General features: G+C 39.6%; 1 protein-coding gene across 2 annotated transcripts in view; it reads right to left on the bottom strand.

Annotated features, from left to right (window-relative positions):
- LOC104659883 (contactin-associated protein-like 3) overlaps positions 1–26415 on the bottom strand; it is a 243106-nt gene that overhangs the window by 37804 nt on the left and 178887 nt on the right. The window contains exons 12-14 of one of the 2 annotated variants that reach the window (XM_010360050.2): positions 23864–23983; positions 16021–16221; positions 2792–2948 (exon numbers count right to left, since the gene is read on the bottom strand). In XM_010360050.2, coding sequence (XP_010358352.2) covers positions 2792–2948; positions 16021–16221; positions 23864–23983 — 478 coding nt within the window. Of the gene's footprint in view, positions 1–2791; positions 2949–16020; positions 16225–23863; positions 23984–26415 lie in introns of both variants that reach the window. The other variant, XM_010360049.2, reaches the window with a different exon arrangement.

Here is a 26415-nt window from a genome sequence, read left to right as displayed (position 1 = left end):
AGGCACCTCAGTAATAGAAAAGAAGCAGTAAAGACTAAGATTTAGGTTCTTATGTCTACACCTTCATCTAAATTATTACAATTATAAATCTTTTCATTTTATGAGACTGGTAAATTCCATTTTTATAAACTGAAAAATCAATTTTATTTGAAAAATTAAAATAGAAATTGTAATTTCCCACCCCCCACCCCCGTGCACACCCCCACATTTACAAAACATAGTCGGCAAGAGTTGGGATAGGATTTGAGAATGCTTACGGTCTTACTGTTGGATAGACCTGTCTACTGGAAGCTCCAAAGTAAATAAGGTCAAAAAGCAAATAACTCCACAATGCTCCCTTCTGAATGTAGAGGGAAGTTAATTTTTAAAACCTGCTTCTCTCCTAAATTTTTTTCCACATGAAAGCCCAGGTCTTCGGTCACACCACTGCAGTCGCTTACAGTGCTGAAGTGACATGGGTAAGGGTATCAGAGGACCTGCACCCAACTCAGTTTCTCCCATCCCTCTCCTCAAACTCAGTTCATGGGAGGGTCACTCAATACAGGTGGCTCCAAGTGATATGTTCCTCTGGTTACTGCCCTAAGCATATGTGAAGTCTACAATAAAGTGTGTGCACTTAATACTAACAGAAGGTTCTGTAACAAAAAAAACGGTTGACCAGTCTGGCCAATAGTGAAACCCCGTCTCTACTAAAAATACAAAAATTAGCCGGGCGTGGCGCACAGCTGTAATCCCAGCTACTCAGGAGGCTGAGGCAGGAGAATCGCTTGAATCCGGAGGCGCAGGTTGCAGTGAGCTGAGATCGCGCCACTGCACTCCTGCCTGGGTGACAGAGCGAGACTCCGTCTCAAAACAAAAACAAAACAAAATGGTTAACATTATTCTAACTAAGTTATAAAGCCACTAGCACATATGCCATTCTGTCTTTCTCGCAATAACCTGCCAATGGTCTCCTCTCTGACCTGTAGAGAACGGGGGTGGGAACAGACCAATGAGCTAGAGGTCTTCTGAACAGCCAGGAGCTGGAGGGCTGGAGCCCTCACAGGCAGGAGCCCCTTGTGGAATGGAGAAAATGAAAATTTCTAGGATTGTTAAAGATGTCCGTCAAAAGATTTGAAGGTGGCTGTTTGTCTCATTACAGAGCCCAAAGCTAACACACATCATCACATTATCATACCAGACACTTTAAAATGCACAGCATACAAAATATTGTACAAAACCATTTTAACTGATGGGAAATTACTTCACACCTGAAACTTACCGGTGGCTAGATTTGAAACTATGGATCAGATCTGCTGCTGTTACTCACTGCACTAAAACTGCATTCATTTTTACCTAACAGAAAGTTATATTAGGATTGTACATCAAAATATTGAAAAAGAGTGTCTCATAAATCTATATGATCATTTTGTAATTCTGAACTTGAGGAAGATTAAAAATAATATCCATGTAAATGTATAGTATGTATTCTATAGAAAACTCCAGTAGGTTAAAGTGAGTTTTCCCAGTTTCACAATATTTTTTAAAGTGATGCAAAGTAGACTTTTTATGCCAAATAAATAAGTGGATTACCATGTAGGCCAAACAGTCAACTCAATTATCAAATTACTGCTTAGATTAGCTATTTTACACCCAAATCAATTATACTGACACCTGGATTGACCATTAAGTTTTTTTTTTTTTTTTTTTGAGGTGGAGTCTTGCTCTGTCGCCCAGGCTAGAGTGCAGTGGCGTGATATCGGCTCACTGCAACCTCCACCTCCTGGGTTAAGCAATTCTCCTGTCTCAGCCTCCTGAGTAGCTGGGACTACAGGCACACACTGCCAAACCCGGCTAATTTTTGTATTTTCAGTGGAGATGGGGTTTTGCCACAGTGGCCAGACTGTTCTCAACCTCCTGACCTCAGGTGATCCACCCGCCTTGGCCTCCCAAAGTGCTGTGATTACAGGTGTGAGCCACAGTGCCTGGCTTAAGTTTTTCTCTAAAGCATGTACTCTACACGATCTAGTTGTTTTATGACAATGCTTTTTAAGTTGCTGATATAAACCCAAAGATTGAAAACATTTACATATTACAAATTAAAAGAAAACCAATATGCATTTCAAGAATAACCTCAAAAAGAACTTCTGAAAAAGAGGCACCGCAATCTACATGAGAAATGGTTCTATGCTCAAAGGAAAGCATACAATATAACTTTCAAACTCCTGAAATTCTATGTTAGTTGTTTCAAAGTGTGGTCTACAGAACACCTGGAGCTTGAAGCTTTGCTATTGCACTAAAGAAGATTTCAATGAGTGTGGGACATTGTTGCTTCTACAAAATAAACAGTCCTTTTATGCAGGACCTCTCAGAGTTTATCGTGTTAATATTAATGTTAATTTCTAAAAGAATGATAGAATAGGCAGCATTATATCCCAAATCAATTTAAGACAAAGATTTGGAGGAATTTGCTTTTTGAATTGCCACATGAATACTAGGTTAATTAATTAACTAAACTAAACTTCCCAGAGAATGATATTTGATTTCCAGTGAGTGGAAAACTTACCAGCTGTTTCTATTTTAGGAAACATAAAAAACACATTATATAGTATTCACAATGAACTAGTAAGTCTTCGGTCATAAAATTTAATCCTTAGATTAACTGATCATATTTCATCAAAACTTGTATTTCAGCTTGAACATACTTTAATCTAGTTACCTTATTGTATCAGCTTGTCTGACATTTAATTAACTATGCATAATTAAAGAATAAAAACCACATTTTTGTGCAGGGAAATCATATGGAAATCACCATTCACTCCGGCCAGCATCACAGTTGCAGTAATACTGAGAATCAATGCAGTTTCCCTCTAATCCACAAGTACACTTTTGAGCATCAGGCAGAGAACCTCCCCAGTAAGTGTGTGTTTCATTGGTTCTTCCAACCCACCAGCTCAGTGGGGTTCCATCTGAAAGACAAGTATGAGAAAGATGACATCTACTTTGTCCCTCACTACCACCCTCCCCATAAAGCTCCCTTTACTCCCAGGTGTAAAGTATGTGGGTGTGAGAGACAGAGAGAAGATGAGACTATACTTAAAAACTTGTATTTTACCTCTGAAACAAAGATGTTTCTTTAAACATGCTAACCAATGTTTTCCCCCCAATATTTCAATATCCAGGCTTAAATGATTCCCATCTATTTTTCTTCTATTAGAAATCAGTCAGTTGCATGTGATATATACTTTCTATAGAAATAACATTCAAAACACATTCACCATTAAAATAAGTATCGGAGTAATTTGCACACTAAAGATAAAATGTATTTGAAAGTATGAAATGTTCATTGAGAAAGTTTAATATTATACAAAGACACGGATTTATCTCATCCCATCTTTTTTGCTACTCGTATATTACACATTTGGAAAGATGTGGTACTCTCTTTCAGGACTTACGAATTTTTGGAGGTATTTGTTTTTTTGCATTGGATGTCCTGACTCTTTATTTGGAAGTTCAGGAATGACATTGATAGGCTTTTCTCATCTCTAAGGTCAGAGGTTTCTTATGCAAAGAAACAAAGTGCCCTGGGTCAACTACAGCTCTGATGAGTGCACCTCCTCCTCAGCACTGACAAGGATTAAATGATAGAGCCAGAACTAACTTAGATCTACAGAACTGCATGTTAGAACAAGGGATGCTGCCAGGGTTTGCGCAGGGTTGGGGGAAGATTGGGGTGATGGACTGCATATCGCAGTAAAGTTAGGATAATTTAAAAAGCAGGTGTCAGGCCACCTATCTTAAAAAAGGAAGGGGGTCAGGAGCCACATGTTGCAGTCATCACAAATTAGGGCATGAGGAAAATGAAACTGGATAAACTCAACCAGTTTTTTAAACATGCTTGGTCATTTGGTGCTGTTTTTCAAATTGCAATAGGTTGTTACCACTGGAATATGAATTGAGATCTTGAACTTAGCTTCCACCTTACTGCTTATTACAACTCAATTATAACTCATTCATAGATAAGATCTCTGCATTCATTACCACCACCGCTATCTACCACCTGCCCCTCTGCCAAAAAGAAAAAAAAAAAAAAAAAAAAAAAGGCAATCTGTGAAAATTTAAAGGGGAATTAGTATCAGGAATCTTTTTAAAATATGCTAACAGCTTATCACTACAAAGTAACAGATATTTCAAAAATTAATATACTCTTCTTGGAATGCCACTTTAAAAATTATCGACTTCACCATTAAACTCTCGCAGATTAAAGAGCAAAACACTCATTTTATCCTAATGTACAAATGTATATTTACATCTACATCTCCCACATTCCCCATAAAGTAGTAAAAATAAATTTTTTAGAAACAGTAACAAAAAGACGTAAGGGGGGAACTTCTAGACTGATAAACGATCTTGTAGACTTGTCTATCCCTGCTATTTCCACCAAGGATAATGATACATTCTGGAAATAATACAGAAGACAACCAAAGAGGATTCTGAAAGGCAGAAAGAGGAAGGTTAGGACCCCAGGACTGGAAAATACAATAACATGACTTCAACAAAAATTCTGAATCGGCTCAAGAATAGAGCGAAAATACAGAGGATAGAATCACTGAACTTTAGGACTCATCAATAGGCTTTATCTAACCTGACCAAAAAAGAGAAAACAGACTGAATATAAAAAGAACTGAGCCATAGGATCCTATCAGACAATATCAGAATCTCAAAAAGAGAGAAGAAAGTGTGCTGAAAGAGTACCAAAAAAATACTGGCTATAAACTTCCCACATAAGGTAAAACATATCAACCCACAGATTTAAGAAGCTATGCAAGCCCAAAAAAGGTTAAACCCAAAAATATCCACACCAAGATCCATCATAATTGAACTTATTGGAAACAAAACAAAAAAATCCTGAAAGCAGCCTGAGAGAAGAACACATTACCTGTAAAAGAACCCTAATTTGAATGATAGTAGATTACTCATCTGAAATTATAGAACTAGAAGGAATGGCATATTTTTTTCAGGGCTGATAGAAAAGAATTGTCAACTATAAATTCTATATCCAGAGAAACTATCCTTCAAGAATAAAATGGAAATAAAACCTTTTTAACACAAAAGAAAACTAAAATAATTTGTCGCTAGCAGACATTCCCTAAAGAATGGCTAAAGGAGGTTTTTCAAAAGGAAAAGAAATTATAACGAAGGATTCTTGGAACATCAGGAAAAAAATGAAAAGAGAAGAAATACGGGTAAATATAATAGACTATCCTTATCATTAATTTTTGAAATGACATATGATAATTGACACAAAAATTGTAATACCATATGATACTCAAGACAATGATATATAGAAGTGGGGAAGACAAAGGACCCAAATAGAAATAACGATTCCATATTTCATTATAAGAGTGAAAATACTTAAGTTGACTGTGATAAGTCACATATGTACACTATAATATCAAGCAATCAGTAAGAAGATTATAAAAATTAAATGTAAATGGTTAAAATATAACAAAAGTTAGACATTGGCAGAGTGAACTGAAAGAAAATAACACAACTAGAAATTTACAAGAAACTCACTTCGAAATAAACATAGGCAGGTTAAAAGTAAAAGGATGGAAAAAATACACTCTGCAAAATTAACTTTGAGAGAAAGCAGAATGGTTATCTCATAAAACAAACTTCAGATCAAAAACACTAGAAGCAAACAGGGACATTACATAATGATTTGTTTTTAAAAAAAACAGTCACCAGCAAGACATAAATGCATATGCAAGAAACAATAGACCCTTAAAAAATGAAGCAAAAAATTGAGACTTCTGGGTTTCCAATCTGACATGATGCTAAGTGTCTGGAAGTCATCACTCCCATTCTCACAAGAGAAAAGCTGAACTAACTAAAAATAAACAATTCTTCTTAGATCCATTAGAGAGTTAAAGTCATAGGGCAAACATTACTCCTAAAGCTGCAGAGACAAGTGAAAACAGCATCACAGCTGATGGAGCCAAAGCAGATGGTGGAGTCTGGTAAAAGCACTTACAATGTCATTGGGCAAATGGTGGATACCAAGCAAGGACAAGCTACAGAGATTAAAAACTCCTAGAATGGGGGATAAGCCTCAGAGGGTCAACACACCTTCATGAGTTTTATCTCCAGGAAGAGCCCCAGCAAGTTCTCAGAATAAAGATAGGAGAAAAATGCTCTTATGTCTCCAGCAGGGGGAGGGAAGGAGTAAATATTTTTGAAATAAGCGCAGAACATTATGTTCTCCTTAACAACATTCTAACCCCCCAAAAAACTAGCTTACTAGAGCCTAAGCCACCTAGGGAAATGGAAATACCCAGCACCAGCCCCCTCTACCCTTCTTTTCTCACCCAAGGGAAGGGGAAGGAAGCTGAGCAGCACTCTGAAGGTCACAGTCCAGGAAGACAGGTTCTCTAAAAGACTGACATAATCATAAGAGTATAGGATGCTTCCGCCGGGCGCGGTGGCTCACGCCTGTAATCCCAGCCCTTTGGGAGGCCGAGGCGGGCGGATCACGAGGTCAGGAGATCGAGACCATCCTGGTTAACACGGTGAAACCCCGTCTCTACTAAAAATAACAAAAAATTAGCCGGGCGAGGTGGCGGGCGCCTGTAGTCCCAGCTACTCGGGAGGCTGAGGCAGGAGAATGGCGGGAACCCGGGAGGCGGAGCTTGCAGTGAGCTGAGATCCGGCCATTGCACTCCAGCCTGGGCGACAGAGCGAGACTCTGTCTCCAAAGAAAAGGAAAGAGCTGTCAATTTTAGACTCTATTTAAGACAGAGTCTCTAGGGAAACTCAAATAAAACAGAAGAAAGAAAAATAAAAGAATCTTAGTGGAAAATTTAGCCTGTGACACCACAGTTATGCCTAGAGCAAACACAGCCTAACTACTAACCAGATAAACATAAAACCTTACTTTTTAAAGGCCTCCTTACCTCAGTTCCTTTGCCAATACAACATGTCTGGCTTTCAACAGAAAATTGCAAGGTATGCTAAAGCCAAACAATACAATCTTATGAGACAAATCAAGCAAACATGCAGATATAACAGATTTGGAAATAGCGGGTAAGGAATTTGAAATAATAATCAATATGCCAAGGGCTCTATGTTGAAAAAGTGGGGGCAACATGCAAGAACAGATAGGTATTATAAACAAAGATATGAAATCTCTCAGAAAGACTGGGAAGACTGGGAAGTGGTGAGGAAAGAATCAGTGACTTTGAAGAGATGTCAATAAAAATTTTCCATTAAACACAAAGAGAAAAAATGAAAAATGAAACTTAATATCCAAAACCCACTGGACAATTTTTTTTTTTTTTTTGAGACAGAGTCTTACTCTGTCGCCCAGACTAGAGTGCAGTGGCATGATCTCGGCTCACTGCAAGTGCCACCTCCTGGGTTCACGCCATTCTCCTGCCTCAGCCTCCCGAGTAGCTGGGACTACAGGCGCCGCCACCTCGCCCGGCTAGTTTTTGTATTTTTAGTAGAGACGAGGTTTCACCGTGTTAGCCAGGATGGTCTCGATCTCCTGACTTCGTGATCCGCCCGTCTCGGCCTCCCAAAGTGCTGGGATTACAGGCTTGAGCCACCACGCCCAGCCAGAATATTTAAAATAATGACAGTTGAGAATGTTTCAAAATTAATGACAGACATGAAACCATAGGTTCAGGAATCTCAGCAAACACCAAGCAGGTTACCTAGGCATCTCATATTCAAAATGCAAAAAATCAAAGACTTTCTTAAAATTAAAATAAAATCTTTTAAAAATAAAATATTGAAATAAACCAGAGTAAAATAAAATACCTTACCTATATAGGAGCAAGAATGAGAAGTATGCCAGATTTCTCTTAAGAAATCATGCAAGCAAGAAGAAAGTGAAGTGAAATATTTAAACTGTTGAGAGAAAACACACACTAATATAGAATTCTATATCCAGTAAAATTATACTAAATAGTAAAGTAGAAGTAAAGACTGTCTTAGACAAATAGAAATTGAGGAAATCTTTCTCCAGTAGACCTACCTCGTAAGTCGTGTTAACAGAAGTTCCTCAGAGAAGAGAAAAACAATATAGGTCAAAAACTCAGAAATACATAAATAAAGGTAGGAGCATTAGAGAAGAAATAAATAAATTTAAAATAAAATCTAGTGTCTTCTTAATTGATGTAATAGGTAACAGTTCTAAATAATACTAACAGTGTATTGGGTGATTATGGCTTATGAATAAGTAAAATGAATGATAGCAATGTAATACAAAATAAGACGGAAGGATTGGAAATACTGTGTTATAAAGTACCAGCACCAATAATGAAGTGGAATATTGTTATTTGAAAGTAGAATGTTATAATGTATATTTCATACTCAAAGGCTACCACTAAAACAATTACAAAGAAATGTAATTAATATTCTAGGAGAAGTGAGGATACGGAATCATATAAAATGCTCAATTAAAACAAAAAAATGTGAGAGAGGAATTCAGGAAAAAAAGAAGACACAAAAGCAACAAATAAAAAAGAGTTACAGTATGTCAAATATTAATCCAAGCACCAATAATCACTTTCAATGTAAACAGTCTAAATATACCAGTTAAGACAGAGGCTGTCAGAGCGAACAGCAACAACAACAAAAGCCTTGGTCCGCCTATATGTTGTCTACTGAAATCCTCTTTAAATATAAAATAGCAGGGAGATTTAAAGAGCTAGAGAAAGATATACCATGCTAACAGTAACCAAAAGAAAGCCAGAGTATCTAAATTAACTTCAGACAAAGCCAACTGCAGAGCAAGGAAAATGATCAGAGATGAAAAAGGACATTACACAATAATAAAGGGGTTAATATAACAAGAAGATACAATAATACTGTGTATATATCTAGCAACAGAAGAGTCAAAATATATTAGGAGAAAACTGATAGAACTGCAAGGACAGAGAGACACATCCATTATTACCACTGGAGACTTCAACACCCTCTATGAGTAAGTGACAGACTTAGCAGGAAGAAAATCATTAAGGATAGATTTGAACTGAACAGCACCATCAATCAACTGGATCTCACTGAATACTTTAGAATTCAATTAGCGTTACAGAATACTTTATCCAGACACTGCAGAATACACACTGTTCTCAAAGACAAATGCACAATTCATTAAGTTAAACCATATTCTAGGCCACAGAACACTCTACCAAATTTAAAAGAATAGAAATCATAAAAGGTATGTTCCTGAATCAGAATGAAATTAAACTACTAATAATAGCAGAAAGAGAACTGAAATATCCTCAAATACCAAAAAATTTAAAAACACATTGCTAAATAATAAAACATGGTGAAAGAGAAAAGTCTCAAGAGAAAAAAAAAATTTTAACTAAGCCAGTAATTAATAACCTTCTCAAACAGAAGGTACCAAGCCTAGATGATTCACTGGTGAATTCTATCAACATTGGAGAAATAAATGATACCAATTTTCCACAATCTGTTGCAGAAAATAGAAGCAGAGTGACTATTTCTTAACTAATTCCATGGGCCAGCATTACCCTAATACCCAAACCAGCAAAACCTTACAAAAAAGTAAACTGCAAACAAATCTCTCTCCTGAACATGGATGAAGCAATCCTTAAAAAATATTAGCAAATTGAACCCAACAATGTCTAAAAATAAATACCACAACCAAGCGGGATTTACTCTAGATATGCCTTTAACATTTAAAAATTAATTAATATAGTCCATCAGATCAACAAGCTAAAGAATAAAAATCATATGCTTTTAGTACTTTCTGCTCAATTTTTATGTAAACTTAAAACTGCTCAAAAATATAAAGCCTATTAATATAAGAAAACTGATAGAACAGAATGGAAAAATAAACAGATCCACAATTATAGTACAGATTTCAAAATGTCTCTCTTAGCAACTGATAGAACTACTGGACAAAAAGTCAGCAAGGATACAGAAGATCTGAACAACATAATCAACCAACAGGATCGCATTGAAATACATACAGAATACTCCACTTAAGAATAGCAGAATATACATTTTTTTCAAACGTCCATGAAACATTTAGAAGACAGACCATATCCCGGGGAACAAAACAAACCTCGACATACTTAAAAGAACTAAAATCACACAAAGTATATTCTTTTTTTTTTTTTTTTGAGATGGAGTCTGGCTGTGTTGCCCAGGCTGGAGTGCCGTGGTGCGATCTCGGCTCACTGCAAGCTCTGCCTCCCGGGTTCACACCATTCTCCTGCCTCAGCCTCCGAGTAGCTGGGACTACAGGCGCCGCCACCACGCCCGGCTAGTTTTTTGTTATTTTTAGTAGAGACGGGGTTTCACCGTGTTAGCCAGGATGGTCTCGATCTCCTGACCTCGTGATCCGCCCGCCTTGGCCTCCCAAAGTGCTGGGATTACAGGCTTGAGCCACCGCGCCCGGCTACACAAAGTATATTCTCTAAGCATAATGGAATCAAACTGGAAATCAATACCAGAAAGACAAAACGGAAATCTCTAAACACTTAGAAATTTTTAAAAATACACTTCTAAATAAGCTATAGGTCAAAGAATATGCTTCAGAGAAATTTATTAAAATACCTAAATGAAAATGAAACTACATGAAAAACTAAATGAAAATGAGAATACAACTTATCAAAATATGTGAAATGTAGGTAAAACTGTGTTGATAGGTAAAACTGTGTTGATAGGGAAAACTTAGCAGTAAACGCTTACATTAGGAAAGAAGAAAGCCCTAAAGCCAATAATGTCTAAGTTCTTACCTCTAGAAACTAGAAAATAAAATAAAATTAACTCATACAAGCTGAAGGAAGGAGATAACAAAGAGCAGATGTCAATAAAATTTGAAACAGAAAAATAATAGAGAAAATCATGAAACAAAAATCTAGTTCTAAAAAACAGTAAGACTGAAAAACTATCAAGACTGACAGACAAAAAGAGATGAGACAAACTACGAACATGAGAAATTTAAGTGGCTGTCACTACAGATGCTGCAGACATCAAACGAGTAATAAGAAAATACTATAAATAATTCCACACAAATCAACTTGACAATTTAGATTAATGGACAAATTTCTGAAAAAGTACAAACTACCACAGTTCACCTAACATGAAATAGGTAATTTAAGTAATTATAACTCTTCAGGAAATTGAATTCATAATTTAAAATGACTGAAAAAAAAAATCTCTTGGCCCAGATGGTTTCACTGAAGAATTCTTTTTTTTTTTTTTTCTTTTTTTGAGATGAAGTCTCGTTCTGTTGCCTAGGCTGGAGTGCAGTGGTGTGATCCTGGCTCACTACAACCTCCACCTCCCAAGTTCAAGCGATTCTCCTGCCTCAGCCTCCTGAGTAGCTGGGATTATAGGCATGCGCCACCCCGCCCAGCTGATTTTTGTATTTTTAGTGGAGACGGAGTTTCACCATGCTGCCCAGGCGGGTCTCGAACTCCTGACCTCAAGTGATCCATCTGCCTTAGCCTCCCAAAGTGCTGGGATCACAGGTGTGAGCCACCCTGCCGGGCCTTACTGGAGAATTCTACCAAATGTTTAAAGAAAAATTAAAGTTGATTTTACATAATCTCTTCCAGAAAACAGGAGACTAGAGAATGCTACCAAATTTATTTTATGTAGGCAGTATTGTCCTGATACTGAAACCAGATAAAGACAATATGAGAAAAGAAAACTATATATCAATATCTCTTATGAATTTGAATGCAAAAATATTCAATAAAATATTAACAAACCAAACATATTTGAAATGTATTTTTTGAATTATAAATTATGGCCAAATAGGAGTTGCTCTAGTTATGCAAAGCTGATTCAATATGTCAACAGACAAAAGAAGAAATACAATATTTTAATACCAATTGACACAGAAAAGACACTTGACAAAAATCCAATGTCCTTTCAAAATAAAACCTGTCAGCCAACCAGGAATAAAAGGGAACTACTTCAACATAACATGGGAAAAAAGAATGAATGCTTTTCCCCTAAGACAGGAAGCAAGGCAAGGATGTCTGCCCTCATCACTCTAGTTCAACCTAGTACTGAAAATGTAGCTATTGCAGTAAAGCAAGAAAAATAAATTAACTCCACATAGATTGACAAGGAAGAAATAAAGCTGACTCTACTTGTAGATGACATGATTTCCCATATAGAAAATCTCAAGGAATCTAAAAAAAATTAAGTAAAAAAAAGTAAGAGGATATAAGATTAGTATGGAACAGTCAATTATATTTCTATATTCTATCAACAAACATATGTAAACAGAAATTTAAAGCACAACAGCACTTACAATCAATCAAGAAACTAAATAAATGCCTAAGCATACTTATAAAACATATAATCGCTGGATGCTAAAAATTACAAAATGCTGAGGCAAGAAATCAAAGATCCAAATAAATGGAAAGATATCTCATGTTCATGGATTGGAAGACTCAAAATAGTAAAACACCAATTTTCCCTACATTGAGCTATTATATTTAATGTCACGCCCATAAAAATTCTAGCAAGATGTTTGTAGACATAAACAAATTTATTATAAAATTTATACAGAATGAGGAAAGTTGCAGACTTATTTAAAGAATCTTGAAAAAGAAGAATAAAGCAGGAGGAATAAGTCAACCCTGCTATACAGCTACCATGTTCAAGTCAGGGTGATATTGGTGGAGGGATACAAATTGATGAAACAGATAAAGAATGCAGAAACAGACCCACCACACAAGTAAGTTCAACCAATTTCTAACACTATTTAAAATGCAATTCAATGCAGGAAGGAAAGCCTTTTCAACAAATGGTTCTGGAGCAACTGAACATTCACAGTCAGAGAGAGTGAGAGAGAATCAACTCTCACAGCTTATATAAAAGTGTGTCCCAAAATAGGGCATGGAATTAAAAGTAAAAGGTAAAACTATAAAACTTTTAGGAAAAAATTTCAAAAATCTTTGGAATTGGAATTTAGGGTTAGGTAAAGAATTTTTAGAATTGACATGATGTGTACAATCCATAAAAGGAAAACATGATAAATTGAATCTCATCAAAATTAAAACTTTTGAAAAAATATTTGCAAATCACATATCCAACAAAGGGCTAGTATCTAGAATATATAAAGAACTGAAAATTCAACAGTAACAAAACAAACAACCCAAACAATTCAATTAGAAAATGGAACAACAACAAAAACACATTCACAGACATCTATCTCACTGAAAAGGATATACATATGGCAAATAAGCACATAAAACGTGTTCAATATTATTAGACATCAGGGAGACACAAATTAAAACCACAATAAAGATATTACTACACACTTATCAGAATAGCTAAAATAAAAAATGGTTGTAACACCAAATGCTGATGAGGATGTGGAGGAAATGAAATTCTCATACACTGTTGGTGGGAATGGTACAAGCATTCTAGAAGACAATTTGGCAGCTTTTTATAAAACTAAGTATGCAATTACCATATGACCCACCAATTGCACTTTGGGGCATTAATTCCAGAGAAATGAAAACTTATGTTCACACAAAACCTGTACACAATGTTCATAAAAGCTTTATTCATAATAGCCCCAAGCTGTAAACAACCAACCCAGATGCCCTTCAATGAGTGAATAAACTCTGGTATATCCATGCCACCGACTACTAATCAGCAATGAAAAGGAACAAATTACTGATACACACAATTATGCAAATGAATCTACAGGGGATTACACAGAGTGAAAAAAATCACAAAGAGTACATACTATATAATTTCGTTTACATAACATTCTTGAAATTTAAAAAAGTCCATAGAAATGGAGAACACATTAGTGGTTATTAACAAGCAATAGGAGGATTTTTTTTTTTTTTTTTTTTTTTTGAGACGGAGTCTCACTCTGTTGCCCAGGCTGGAGTACAGTGGTGCAATCTCAGCTCACTGAAGCTCCCCCTCCCGGGTTCACGCCATTCTCCTGCCTCAGCCTCCCAAGTAGCTGGGACTGCAGGTGCCCACCACCTTGCCCGGCTAGTTTTTTGTATTTTTAGTAGAGACAGGCTTTCAACCGTGTTAGCCAGGATGGTCTCGATCTCCTGACCTCGTGATCCACCCGCCTTGGCCTCCCAAAGTGCTGGGATTACAGGCTTGAGCCACCACGCCCGGCCAGTAGGAGGAATTCTTGTGCTGAAGGAAATACTGTGTATCTTGACTGTATGGATGTCAAGATTCCGGCTGTGATATTGCACTATACTTCTACAAGATGTCACCTTGGGGTGGGGCAACTGCTTAACGGTTACTCGGGTTCTCTCTTTTACTTCTCACAAGTGTATGTAAATCTACATTTATCTCAAAAATTTTTTTTTAAAAATATCTTTTCAAAAGAGGAGAAGAAATAGGGAAATTATCACTGACAGGAGTAGAATATTCCATTTCTTGTGTTATTTTAGCCCCTAGCCCAGTAGTTTCCAAAAGATTACCTGGCGATTTTTTTTAAACAATTCCAAATCCAAGGCTACACTTCATTCAATAACAACGAACTAACAAATAATTAAGTTTTGTAATGCCAACTTTAAAAAACTGGAGAACTGGGAAGAAGAGTTTCTTACTTACTGAACTTATGTAAGCTATCTCATTTATAAAAGAAAGCCCATGAGATCAGCACTACAGGATCCACTGCATCAAAGAGGAAACACAGTCTGAGAAGGATTAAGGAATGGCCCAAATTTCCATAGCTGCTAAGTGACAGACTTAGCATTTGAACTTCAAACTTGGAATGCAACAAGACCTTTGCTCTTTCTACTAGACCAAATTGGCTGGCAGGCATCCAAAAGAGAGAGGGATCACCCTGGGAAGGTACTCAGTTGCGGATTGCACAGGTCTAGCACAGTGGGTAATATTTAAGAGTGTGAGGGCCGGGCATGGTGGCTCACACCTGTAATCCCAGCACTTTTGGAGGCTGAGGCAGGCGGATCACCTGAGGTCAGGAGTTCAAGAACAGCCTAACCAACACGGTGAAACCCCGTCTCTACTAAAAATACAAACATTAGCCGGGCGTGGCAGTACACGCCTGTATTCCCAGCTATTACGGAGGCTGAGGCAGGAGAATCGCTTGAATCCAGGAGGTGGGGGGTTGCGGCGAGCAAAGATCGTGCCACTGCACTCCAGCCTGGGCGACAGAGAGGCGAATCCAGGCAGAGGAAATGGTCTGGTATATTCCAGGGGCTCACTGGCCAGGACGGATTAGGGAAGGCAATGCAGGTATGGGTTAGTGGATCAGCGCAGACCACCTTCCTATGACAGTCATATACCACTTTCAACTCAACAAAAGATTCTGTACTGAAAATTTAAGAGAGAAATTAAAGTGGCTTTATTATGCTACCGACATATACTTTTTGTTTGTTTTTTTAAGACAAGGTGTTGCTCTGCTGCCCAAGCTGGAGGGCAATGAAGCAATCACAGCTCACTGCAGAGTTTCCAAAAGATCACTTCCATTTATGAAGATTAAGGTATACATTTCTCAAGACATAATTTCAGAAAAATGAGACACCCACTGAAAAAAGTTTTTAATAACACTAGTAATTATTTCACCCTAGACCACAGTGAGAGTAGCGGGCTGAGGAAAGGCAGACTCAGATAATCTCAAGGGAGGAAACAAACGTTCCAGGTAGATTCAGAGGAAGACTTTGAGAAGAGTAAGGAGGTTACTGGTTCCCACTGGTCTTCATGAAGAACTCTGCTATACGCAGCCTCCCTACAGCCATTATCCCTCAGTGTGAATGGAAAGCCAAGTCATAAGTTATTAGCAAAATTTCCCTTAATTAAAAAAGGACAAGTCACTCACTCATCCCGCATATGAACGCTGAACGGTCAAGAAGGCGCTCAATTGCTCTTTTGTCCAATTAAGAGCGGGAAGAGAAGGCGCGAGCGGTCAGGCCTTTGAACTACGCGCCACGGGAGTGACCGTCGCCTGTTCTCCCTGGACAGGCATCTCGCAGCCCGAGCCGCGCCCCGGCCCATGTGCCCCTGTGGCCCCAGCCCGGCGCTTACCTCGTGAGTCCGGGCGCCGAGCGGTCCCGCAGCGCAGAGCCAGCCGCTGCTCGCAGCGCTCCGCCAGGCTCACCACGGCCCGCACCTGCCCCGCGCCCGCCGCGTACGCGAAGGACACAGCCGAGCGCGGGTGCCCGCTGGGGGCACCTCGGACGGTCACCGCGTCGGGGCCGCCGTGCCGCACCACGGTCCACGCGGCGTCTGCTGAGCAGAAACAGGCAAAGGAGAGGCATCACTGGGCGGCAGAGGCCAGCAGCAAGGGGCAAAGCAGACGCGTCTTTCATGTGCATACACTTTTAATCGAAATTTGCATTACTGCATGTTTGCCCCGATTTGAGGAGATGGACCTGTAGAACAATGTACTGAGCCAGAACTCAGCCTCTAAGAGAAAGCACATTGGGAGAACTGATGGCCAAACTTTTGTGACCTCATGCCTAAAAGTGTATCATATAAGCAATGACTTTTTAGTTGTCAAAACCATTTTTTACATCAACACAAGCATGGGGCCAAACTGTCTGGATCTTTATCTTTCTAAACTCATCTGCATTTTCCTCATCTGTATGTGCCTCTATTTCTCTCAACATCGAATACATTTATAAAAGATACATATTGGGACCATGTGACGCACATATTCACGGGTATAATAGGAAGCAGCTCTCTTAAAATAAAGTGGTTTAATTGTGTCAGCTTCTCCATCAGTGACCCAGCCCAGAGGAATCAGAGGCCTGGAGCTTCTAACAGCACTTTCCAGGCGGTGACCCTGGGCATCTGACTGCCCGCTGACATCATTTCTGATTATCTCTGTCACTTGATTACTTATATTGTTTTGATGAAATAAAAACAGAAGGACTCCACATCTCATAACGGAAGAAGTGCATCTTGAGCCCTTCAGTGTTCCCAACAAGGGACCTCCCACCAGACTCGAAGTCACTTGAATCCTATGCTGGTGCCGTCTGGTCCTTTAACCTCTAGTAAGATGTATTTAGAATAATGGACATTTTACATAAAAATTTTCCAAACTGGAGAGACTAAGAATCATAGGCGAGGTGGCGGCGCCTGTAGTCCCAGCTACTCGGGAGGCTGAGGCAGGAGAATGGCGTGAACCCGGGAGGCGGAGCTTGCAGTGAGCTGAGATCCGGCCACTGCACTCCAGCCTGGGCGACAGAGCGAGACTTTGTCTCAAAAAAAAAAAAAAAAAAAAAAAAAAAAAGAATCATATGAGGATTTTTTTAAGAACTACGAAACAAAACAATGTAATACATTTAACCTTGAGAAATCACCCTTCCAGCCCTTCACATCTCAGGATGTTTAATGGCTTGGCTGCCAACCGTGCATAAGACAAATTTTGCAGCCTTACTATTACTTTACACACGCCTAACAATAACAACAACAGAGATCAGAGGAAAGGACAAGAAAACCAGCCACGCTACTGAAATATCTCTTTAGTCACAAAACCCACGGAGAGCAAAGGTGTGATATGTACAAATGAGCCGCAAGTTCAGAAAAAATCTGCAAATTTAAATAATGAATGCAATTTTCAATTAAATTATCACTCTCCTCACTGTACTCACCAAAGGAGGCTCTAAGTGTGCCTATGGTAATTTCAGTTCCATGGGTTTTCCTTTAATATTGCTCTATTTTTTTATTTTAAAATTTTTATTTTATTTATTTATTTTTGAGACAGAGTCTCGCTCTATCGCCCAGGCTGGAGTGCAGTGGCGCTATCTTGGCTCACTGTAACCTCCACCTCCTGGGTTCAAGCAGTTCTCCTGTCTCAGCCTCCCACGTAGCTGGGACTACAGGCACACACCACCACACTGGGCTAATTTTCATATTTTTTTAGTAGAGACGGAGTTTCACCATGTTGAAACTGTTGGCCAAGCTGGTCTTGAAATCCCTACCTCAGGTGATCCACCTGCCTCAGCCTCCCAGAGTGCTGGGATTACAGGTGTGAGCCACTGCGCCCGGCCTCATTTTAGAATTTTTACAATCTGGTGTTACTCTGTGCACATCACCTCTCACCTTCAGAGTTTTCCTATCAACTGAATCAAATATAGAAAAACCTATGGAACACTAAGTTGGGCATTGAAGATGATCAATCACATGCCATTTTGGGCCATGTGTTCATGATTTGTTGTACAGTGGGACAGAAATGATGGTCCGGAGTAGTTCACATAGGCTGGTGGGCAGTATGATAGATTTGCAGTCACCAATGGTTAAGATGTAGTCATAGAAATGTCCTCAGTACTGAGAAGGGAACTGTTGAATACATCTGTAAAACTGTTTTTCTGAAGAGCAGAATAGTAACCAGGGACATTATAGAATATGCATTTGTGTTTATAAAATTCCACTTGACTCACTTCTCCTTATAATGTCAATAGTAAAAGACCCAAAGAAGGACACAGGCCATTGCCGTCCCCCTAATTGCTCACAATTTATTTCAACAGATGATAAGCATATTGGAACTGGAAAGACCTCAAAGAGCATCTAATATAACTCCTATATTTTTCTTTTTCTTTTTTATTAGAGATAGGGTCTCCCTCTGTTGCCCAGCCTGGAGTACAGCGGCACCTTCATAGTTTACTGCAGCCTCAACCTCCAGGGCTCAAGTGAATTGGACCTGAGTAGATTAATCATAACAGTGGCTAAATGTGGAAAGGGGTTCAGAGGTGTGGCTGAGTCAGAACACACTGGAGGCTGTCTCATTGGCCCAGGAGGAGGTTAACTGTAATACATTGATCCCTGTTCCACTCCTGTTGCTCAAATAAATATCTGACTTTGAAAATTAAGCTAATTTAACTTCATGATTTTGATGGGAATTAGCAGTACAGATGTTTCTCAATTTATGATGAAGTTGCATCTGGATAAACTTATTATAAATTAAAAATGCATTTTAATACGTGACTTACTGAACCTAGCTCAACCTGGCCTAACATAAATGTGCTCAGAACACTTAAATCGGCCTACAGTTGGGCAAAATCATTTAACACAATGCCTATTTTATAATAAAGTGTTGAATATCTCATTTATTAACTACTGTACTGAGAGTAAAAATATATATATAATAATAATGGTTGTGGCCAGGCGTGGTGGCTCATGCCTGTAATCCCAGCACTTTGGGAGGCCGAGGCAGCTGGATTACGAGGTCAGGAGATCGAGACCATCCTGGCTAACATGGTGAAACCCCATCTCTACCAAAAAGACAAAAAATTAGCCGGGCGTGGTGACAAATGCTTGTAGTCCCAGCTACCGGGGAGGCCGAGGCAGGAGAATCGCTTGAACCCAGGAGGTGGAGGTTGCAGTGAGCCGAGATCGTGCCACTGTACTCCAGCCGGGGCGACAGAGCGAGACTGTCTCAGAATAATAATAACAATAGTTGTATGGGTACTTGAAATCGGGATGCATATGTTTTCACATAGTAAAGTCGCAATATTTTAAGTAGAACCATTGTAAATGGGGATTGTCTGCACTTAAAATGTACTCAATATATCATATGAAATCCCCAGCATCTGGTATACCCATTCCTATATGCCCCAGAAGAAAAAAGAAAATAAGATCCACTGTGTTCTGTTGTCAGGATCATACATATTAAGATCTCTTTTCGGAGAACTGACCTCTTCATTTGTCTGAGAAAGTCTGTATTTCTTTACTCTTCAAGGATAAGGTTTTGTTTTGCTTTTTCTGTCTTTCACACTTTAAATATCTCACTCCATTATTCTTGCTGGCATGATTTCTGAAGAGACGTTGCTGTAATACTTATCTCCTCTGCAGGTAAGGTGCTTTCTTCCTCTGACTATTTTTAAGTTTACTTTTACCTGGGCCGGGTGTGGTGGCTCACGCCTGTCATCTTAGTACTTCTGGGAGGCTGAGGTGGGTGGATCACCTGAGGTCGGGAGTTCGAGACCAGCCTGACCCACACGGAGAAACCCTGTCTCTTAATAAAAATACAAAATTAGCCTGGTGTGGTGGCACATGCCTGTAATCTCAGCTACTCTGGAGGCTGAGGCAGAAGAATCACCTGAACCCAGGAGGCGGAGGTTGCGGTGAGCCAAGTTCGTGCCATTGCACTCCAGCCTGGGCAACAAGAGTGAAACTCCATCTCTAAATTAATTAATTAATTTTACTTTTACCTTTGAATTCTATAGTTTGAAAATATATGCCTGGTATAGTTTTGGGGGCCTTTCTCCTTCTTTAGTGTTCTCTGAACTTCCTGGATTTGTGGTTTGGTGTCTGATATCAATTTGTGGGAATTCTCAGTCATTATTGCTTCAAATATACTTCTGTCCTTTCTCTCTTTCTTTTCCTAGAATTCTCTTCACACGTATGTTACACCTTTTGTAGTTGTGCCACTGTACTCAGATATTATGTTCTGGGGTTTGTTTTGGGGGGGGGGTTCAGTCTTTTTTTCTCTTTGCTTTTCAGTTTTGGAAGTTTCTATTGAGGTATCTCCAAGCTTGGGGGATTCTCTCCAAAGCTGTGCCTGGTCTCCTAACAAGCCCATCGAAGGCATTTTTCATTTCTGTTGCGCTGTTTTTGATCTCCAGCACCCCTTTTTGCTTCTCAGAATTTCCATCTCGCTGCTTACATTGTTCATTCTGGTCTTGCATGCTATCGACTTTAGCCATTAGAGTTTTTTCCATGTTAATTACACTTGTTTAAAGTCCTGGACTAATAATTAATAATTCCAACATCCTTGCCATATCTGAGTCAGTTTTTTTGTTTTTTTGAGACGGAGTCCTCGCTCTGTCGCCCGGGCTGGAGTGCAGTGGCCGGATCTCAGCTCACTGCAAGCTCCGCCTCCCGGGTTCCCGCCATTCTCCTGCCTCAGCCTCCCGAGGAGCTGGGACTACAGGCGCCGCCACCACGTCCGGCTAGTTTTTTGTATTTTTAGTAGAGACGGGGTTTCACCGTGTTAGCCAGGAGGGTCTCGATCTCCTGACCTCGCGATCCGCCCGCCTCGGCCTCGCACAGGCGTGAGCCACTGGGTCCGGTCCTGAGTCCAGGCTGGAGTGCAGTGGCCGGATCTCAGCTCACTGCAAGCTCCGCCTCCCGGGTTCACGCCATTCTCCTGCCTCAGCCTCCCGAGGAGCTGGGACTGCAGGCGCCGCCACCACGTCCGGCTAATGTTTTGTATTCTTAGTAGAGACGGGGTTTCGCCGTGTTGGCCAGGACGGTCTCGATCTCCTGACCTCGCGATCCGCCCGCCTCGGCCGCGCACAGGCTGGGTCCGGTCCTGAGTCCGTTTTTAATGTTTGCTTTGTCTCTTCAAAGTATGTTTTCTGCCTTGAAATTTTTTCTTTCTATTTTAGAGACAAGGTCTTTGTTGCCAGGCTGGAGTGCAGTGGTATGACCACGGCTCACTGCGGTCTCCAACTCCCAGGCTCACGCGATACTCCCACCTCAGCCTCCCAAGTAGCTGGGACTACAGATACATGCCATCATGCCTGCTTTGTTTTTTTGTAGAGGTGAGGGTCTCACTGTGTTGCCCAGGCTGGTCTCAAACTACTCTCAGGCTGTCTTCCCTCCTCAGCTTCTCAAAGTGATGGGATTACAGGACCAGCTGAAAGTTTTTCTTGATAGCCAGATGTGATGTCCCAGGGAAAAGTAACTGCTCTTAAGAGGCCTGCAGTACTGTAAGTAGCATGTGTCGGAAGGCGAAAGGCTCTGTAGTCCTGTGGTTAGGGCTGAGTCCTTCAGGGAGCCTGTGCCTCTGGGCTGTGACCTTCACAAGAGCTTCTCAGCCCTCCCTCCCATCACCACCCTTACATGGGACAGGATGGCCAGAGGTAGGTAATTTCCCCCCTCCAGGCAGGTTAGGCTCTGAAAACAAAGCAAAACAAAACAAAACAAAACACAACAAAACACAACAAAACACAACACCACACCAGTAGTTTAGGTGAAATATCTGCCCTTGAGGAAAGACGTTGTTCAGACGAACAGAAAGCTCTGGTGTACTTCATGACGTTCCTTTTCACCTCCCCCTTCTGGAAGCATGAGGACATTTTTCTCCAACATTCACTGTGAGAACCTGGTCAAGCTCCTACGTGTAAAACTCACAGAAGTGTGGGGACCCTTCTCTGACTGGGTCTTCCTGGAGTTTTTAACTCTCAGACGTGTCCACATTGAGCATCCAGCAGTTCGTCAATTCAGTTTAGGTTTTCCTACCTTGACGACGGTTTCTCTGAAGGTTTCTGCTTGTGGAAGAAAGTTGTCATTCTATATATAAGCCTGCCTGTCTCTCCAATTTTGGGGGGCAGCGGTTTGTTCTGTGACCTCACTTCTCTGCTGGATCTAAAAAATTTTGTTGTTTTTTAGTTTGCCTGGCTTTTTACTTGTTCTTAAGACACAGTGCCTACTTCCAAGCTCTGAAGCAACTGCTTTTTGAAGGCTATTACCATATATACATCTCAAGCTACTAGAGGAGTAGTCTGACACTGCACATTTTATAATCATTATTGCTTCATTTGAACAACTAGAGAATATATTACTGGCTACAGAGCAATGCAGTATCTAAAGGTGACCTTTTCTAGGGGAGAAAAGAGACCAGAGTTTAGTGATTCCTCTGTCGTTAGCTAGATTTTGTCAGTAGATACATCCCTAAGCAACTTTTCTGAGCCTTGGTTTCCTCATCTTAAAATGATGACAACCAAGGTCCTTCCTGGTTGTGACTTTGGTTGAGTCTTTTGATATCTACCAAGACCATTTTTATGGGATTTCTCACTTTGGTTTGATTGTCTGAGTCGGGGGATTTTGGAGGTAACTGGTGTCTGAAACTTCTGAACGTCCCCTGTGAAGTTTTAATATTTTTTGGCAATCTTTGCTAAGGCACTTTAAATGACCATGTAATTTCAGTTATCTGTTCCTTTTTTCTTGGTGCTTGCTGACCCATTTGGTTATTGTCCAAATTTATGAAACTTTTGAAACCTTTTGTTAGCACAATAAATGAGAACAGTTTATTCCAGATTTCCACTTTCTGGAGAGTTGGAAGAGCTAGGTGACAACAAATTTCTGTAAAAATGTAACTATTTAAAAGGCATTCTAGTGCAATCTTCTATAATCAAGCTGTGTTCATTTCTTTCTTTTTTTTTTTGAGATGGAGTCTCGCTCTGTCACCAGGCTGGAGTGCAATGGCACGATCTCGGCTCACTGCAACCTCTGCCTCTTGGGTTCAAGCAATTCTCCTGCCTCAGCCTCCCAAGTAGCTGAGACTACAGTCGTGGGTGCCACTACACCCAGTTAATTTTTGTATTTTTAGTAGAGATGGGGTTTCACCATTTTGGCCAGGATGGTCTCGATCTCTTGACCTCGTGATCTGCCTGCCTTGGTCTCCCAAAGTACTGGGATTACAGGTGTGAGCCACCACGCCCAGCCCAAGCTGTGTTCATTTCTAATAATATCTAAAGCACAAGAAATAATCAAGTTTCTTTGGTTATGAAAAAATTATATGCCATAAAAATCACTAAATTATTTAAGATGCACATACAACACTAACATATAGGTCATTTCTTAGCACTTTTAAAGACCTGTTTTTTTCTAAATATAGAAAGCATGTAAATCACCAAATCAGAGGTTTATATTTTATGATGCATGTGAACAGATGTATTACGAGGAGTGTAGGAGCTAGAGAGATGCCTTGGCAGAGCATTAAATCTTGCCTATAATCCAACCCAGACAAACAAGAAATACAAGAAAATTTTGTTGACAACAAAATTAACAAATACATATTTAATGCTTCTATTTAGCAAGTACACACTATCAAACTACATGTTTTCATAATGCTGCCAACTAGGTAAATTTCTCCTTGGTCTGTTCTGATATGTGCATCTAACGATGATCAACATACCTGTCATATTGCAGTACACAAGAAACGGTCCCAGGGGGCCACTTCCATCTGCATCAATATAGTAAAGCCCGGACGGGTTCCCTCGGTGCTTGTGGGCTTCACAAGACTGCTCGTAGAGAGCTGTAGGAGAACACCAGCCATAAGAACCAGAAAAAATAACTCCAGATGTTGAGTCAGTGTCCAAAGGTTCGCATTTCTGAATTACAGACATGTGATACATATGACCCAACATCATTTTATAGTGTATGACAGTATATTTGATGAGATGCAAGAAAATGACATTCTAAAAATTAAATCTATTTCTATTAACAAAGGAGAAGAAAATTACCTAGTCAAAATACACTTAAATGTTGGATGTTGTTAGATGCTGAATCAATACTCGGTCGCCGTGTATTTCTATTTTGAGGAAGAAGGAAAGATTGTGTTGGTGCTCAAAAATGAAGATGTGCTTACAGTGGGGCCGTGACACCATCTTCAAGAGACAATCTTTTGGCAATGTCCAGAGGCTGTACTTTCTCTACATCAATGCTTTCTTTTGCTTTTAGGCAAGAAACCAGGCAAACTCTGAAGCACAGTGTAAAAGACTTGAAGAGATATGAGAGGAAAACTTTGTGAATCCAAATCTGAATTCTGTGTGCTATTGAAGCATGGTTCTTTTCAAAGTCGTGGCAAGTATACCTCAGAAGTAAATTGTAATTAAGGAAGAAACCCTCATTCTACCTGTAATAACTCAATACCTAAGCACATTAGTTTTAAACTGCCTAAATAATCTGGCATTTTCCAATACACATTCTGTAAAGTTTTCCTTAAGCTATGCAGCAGTTATAACCTTTGCTTCCTTTAAAACAACCTATGTATGAGCATTTTAAAGAGATAAACAGAATTTATAAGCCATCAACTTCTCTTCATTAAAAAATAATTAAAGTTGATTCAAAAAGAAACTTCCCTATTTTGCAAGTGACAATTCAAGATAACTGAAATTCAAAACAGGAAACTGTTTTGAAAGATATCCCTATATAATGTAAATTTACTCGTGACACAATTGAATATTTTCATTTGTACAAGTAAATGTTTTACCAAGTACAAGGTATAGAATTAATATCTGCAGGAGATGGACATTGTTAATCTTTATTTCTTTCCACTTACGGCATATTGATTTAAATAGATACATATATTTGTAAATGTCTGGTAGGATTCACTCAAACTAATAACAATGCTTAGATATAGGGTACAGGCTAGGTTTGGAATGGGGACAAATATTGAGGAGAGTGACTAGAACTTGTGCTTTATGTGAACTGTTTGGCTTTTTAAATGATAATGTATACATGTGTTAACATATAGTATATATTAATTGTATACAATAGATTTTAATTGTATGATTAATTATACACAATTATAGACAATTATATATAATTAGTTGTATATAATTGATATATGTTACACAATTAGAAATACAAAATAACCTATACGGCTAGGTGTGGCAGTCTAGTCTCACAGTCAATGACTGTAGGCTTGGCAAAGTTCTACCTTTAGCTGGGACAACAGTCAACTCAATTATTAGATCAGACTGACACCTGAAATACTTTTTCAATCTCCTGATATTTTTCCCTCAGAAGTTTTTGAAGTTATATTTTCATTGCAGTGAATAAACATGCACTAATGTAACTCATTCATTAATTGCAACATTAAATGCAATCAGATGATGTTGAGTGTGGTGGTGGATATGAAGTTGTTAGGTAACACACAGGATTACGCTTCCGCTATTAGGTAGGATACTATGCCTGGAGGATGAAAGAAGTACAAGATGTGGTCCCTGCACCAACTCTATGACCTTATCAAGACATGCAGCCTCTGGTGTGAGAGGCCACTCAACTCCTAAAAATGTGTCATGGCGGCCGGGTGCGGTGGCTCATGCCTGTAATCCCAGCACTTTGGGAGGCCAAGGCAGGTGGATCACGAGGTCAGGAGATCGAGACCATCCTGGCTAACACGGTGAAACCCCGCCTCTACTAAAAATACAAAAAATTAGCCAGGCGTGGTGGCGGGCGCCTGTAGTCCCAGCTACTTGGTAGGCTGAGGCAGGAGAATGGTGTGAACCCCGGAGGCAGAGCTTGCAGAGAGCCGAGATCACACCACTGCGCTCCAGCCTGGGCGATAGAGCAAGACTCCATCTCAAAAAAAAAAAAAAAAAGAAACGAAAAGAAAATGTGTCACGGCTTTATAAACAGGGACCCTTCTAGTACAAAAGTCATACTTCATGCTTCAATCTGTGAGAGTCACCCCTGGACTGTCTCCTATTTTGTCCAGATCCTTTGCAGAACCTCAGGGCTGGGAGCGCAGAATTCTCATTGCGTGTGTGAAGTGAGGTTTTAAGGCTCCATGCCCTGCCTTTCTCCTGTGGTTTTTGTGAAAATCAGATGTCTCATGGAAGAGTTCTTAAAAGTTTCAAGTAGGACCTCAGGATGAGAAAGTGGAACTGAGGGCTTTGCATCTTGCTCTATTTCCTTGAAGACCCAGGGATGGGCGAAATATTCCTCAGAAGTTGCTCAGAA

This window comes from Rhinopithecus roxellana, chromosome 16 (genome assembly GCF_007565055.1).
Source record: "Rhinopithecus roxellana isolate Shanxi Qingling chromosome 16, ASM756505v1, whole genome shotgun sequence".
NCBI lineage: Eukaryota > Metazoa > Chordata > Mammalia > Primates > Cercopithecidae > Rhinopithecus > Rhinopithecus roxellana.
The sequence above is the reverse complement of the archived record's forward strand: the minus strand, read 5'-3'. Positions and strand labels throughout refer to the sequence as shown.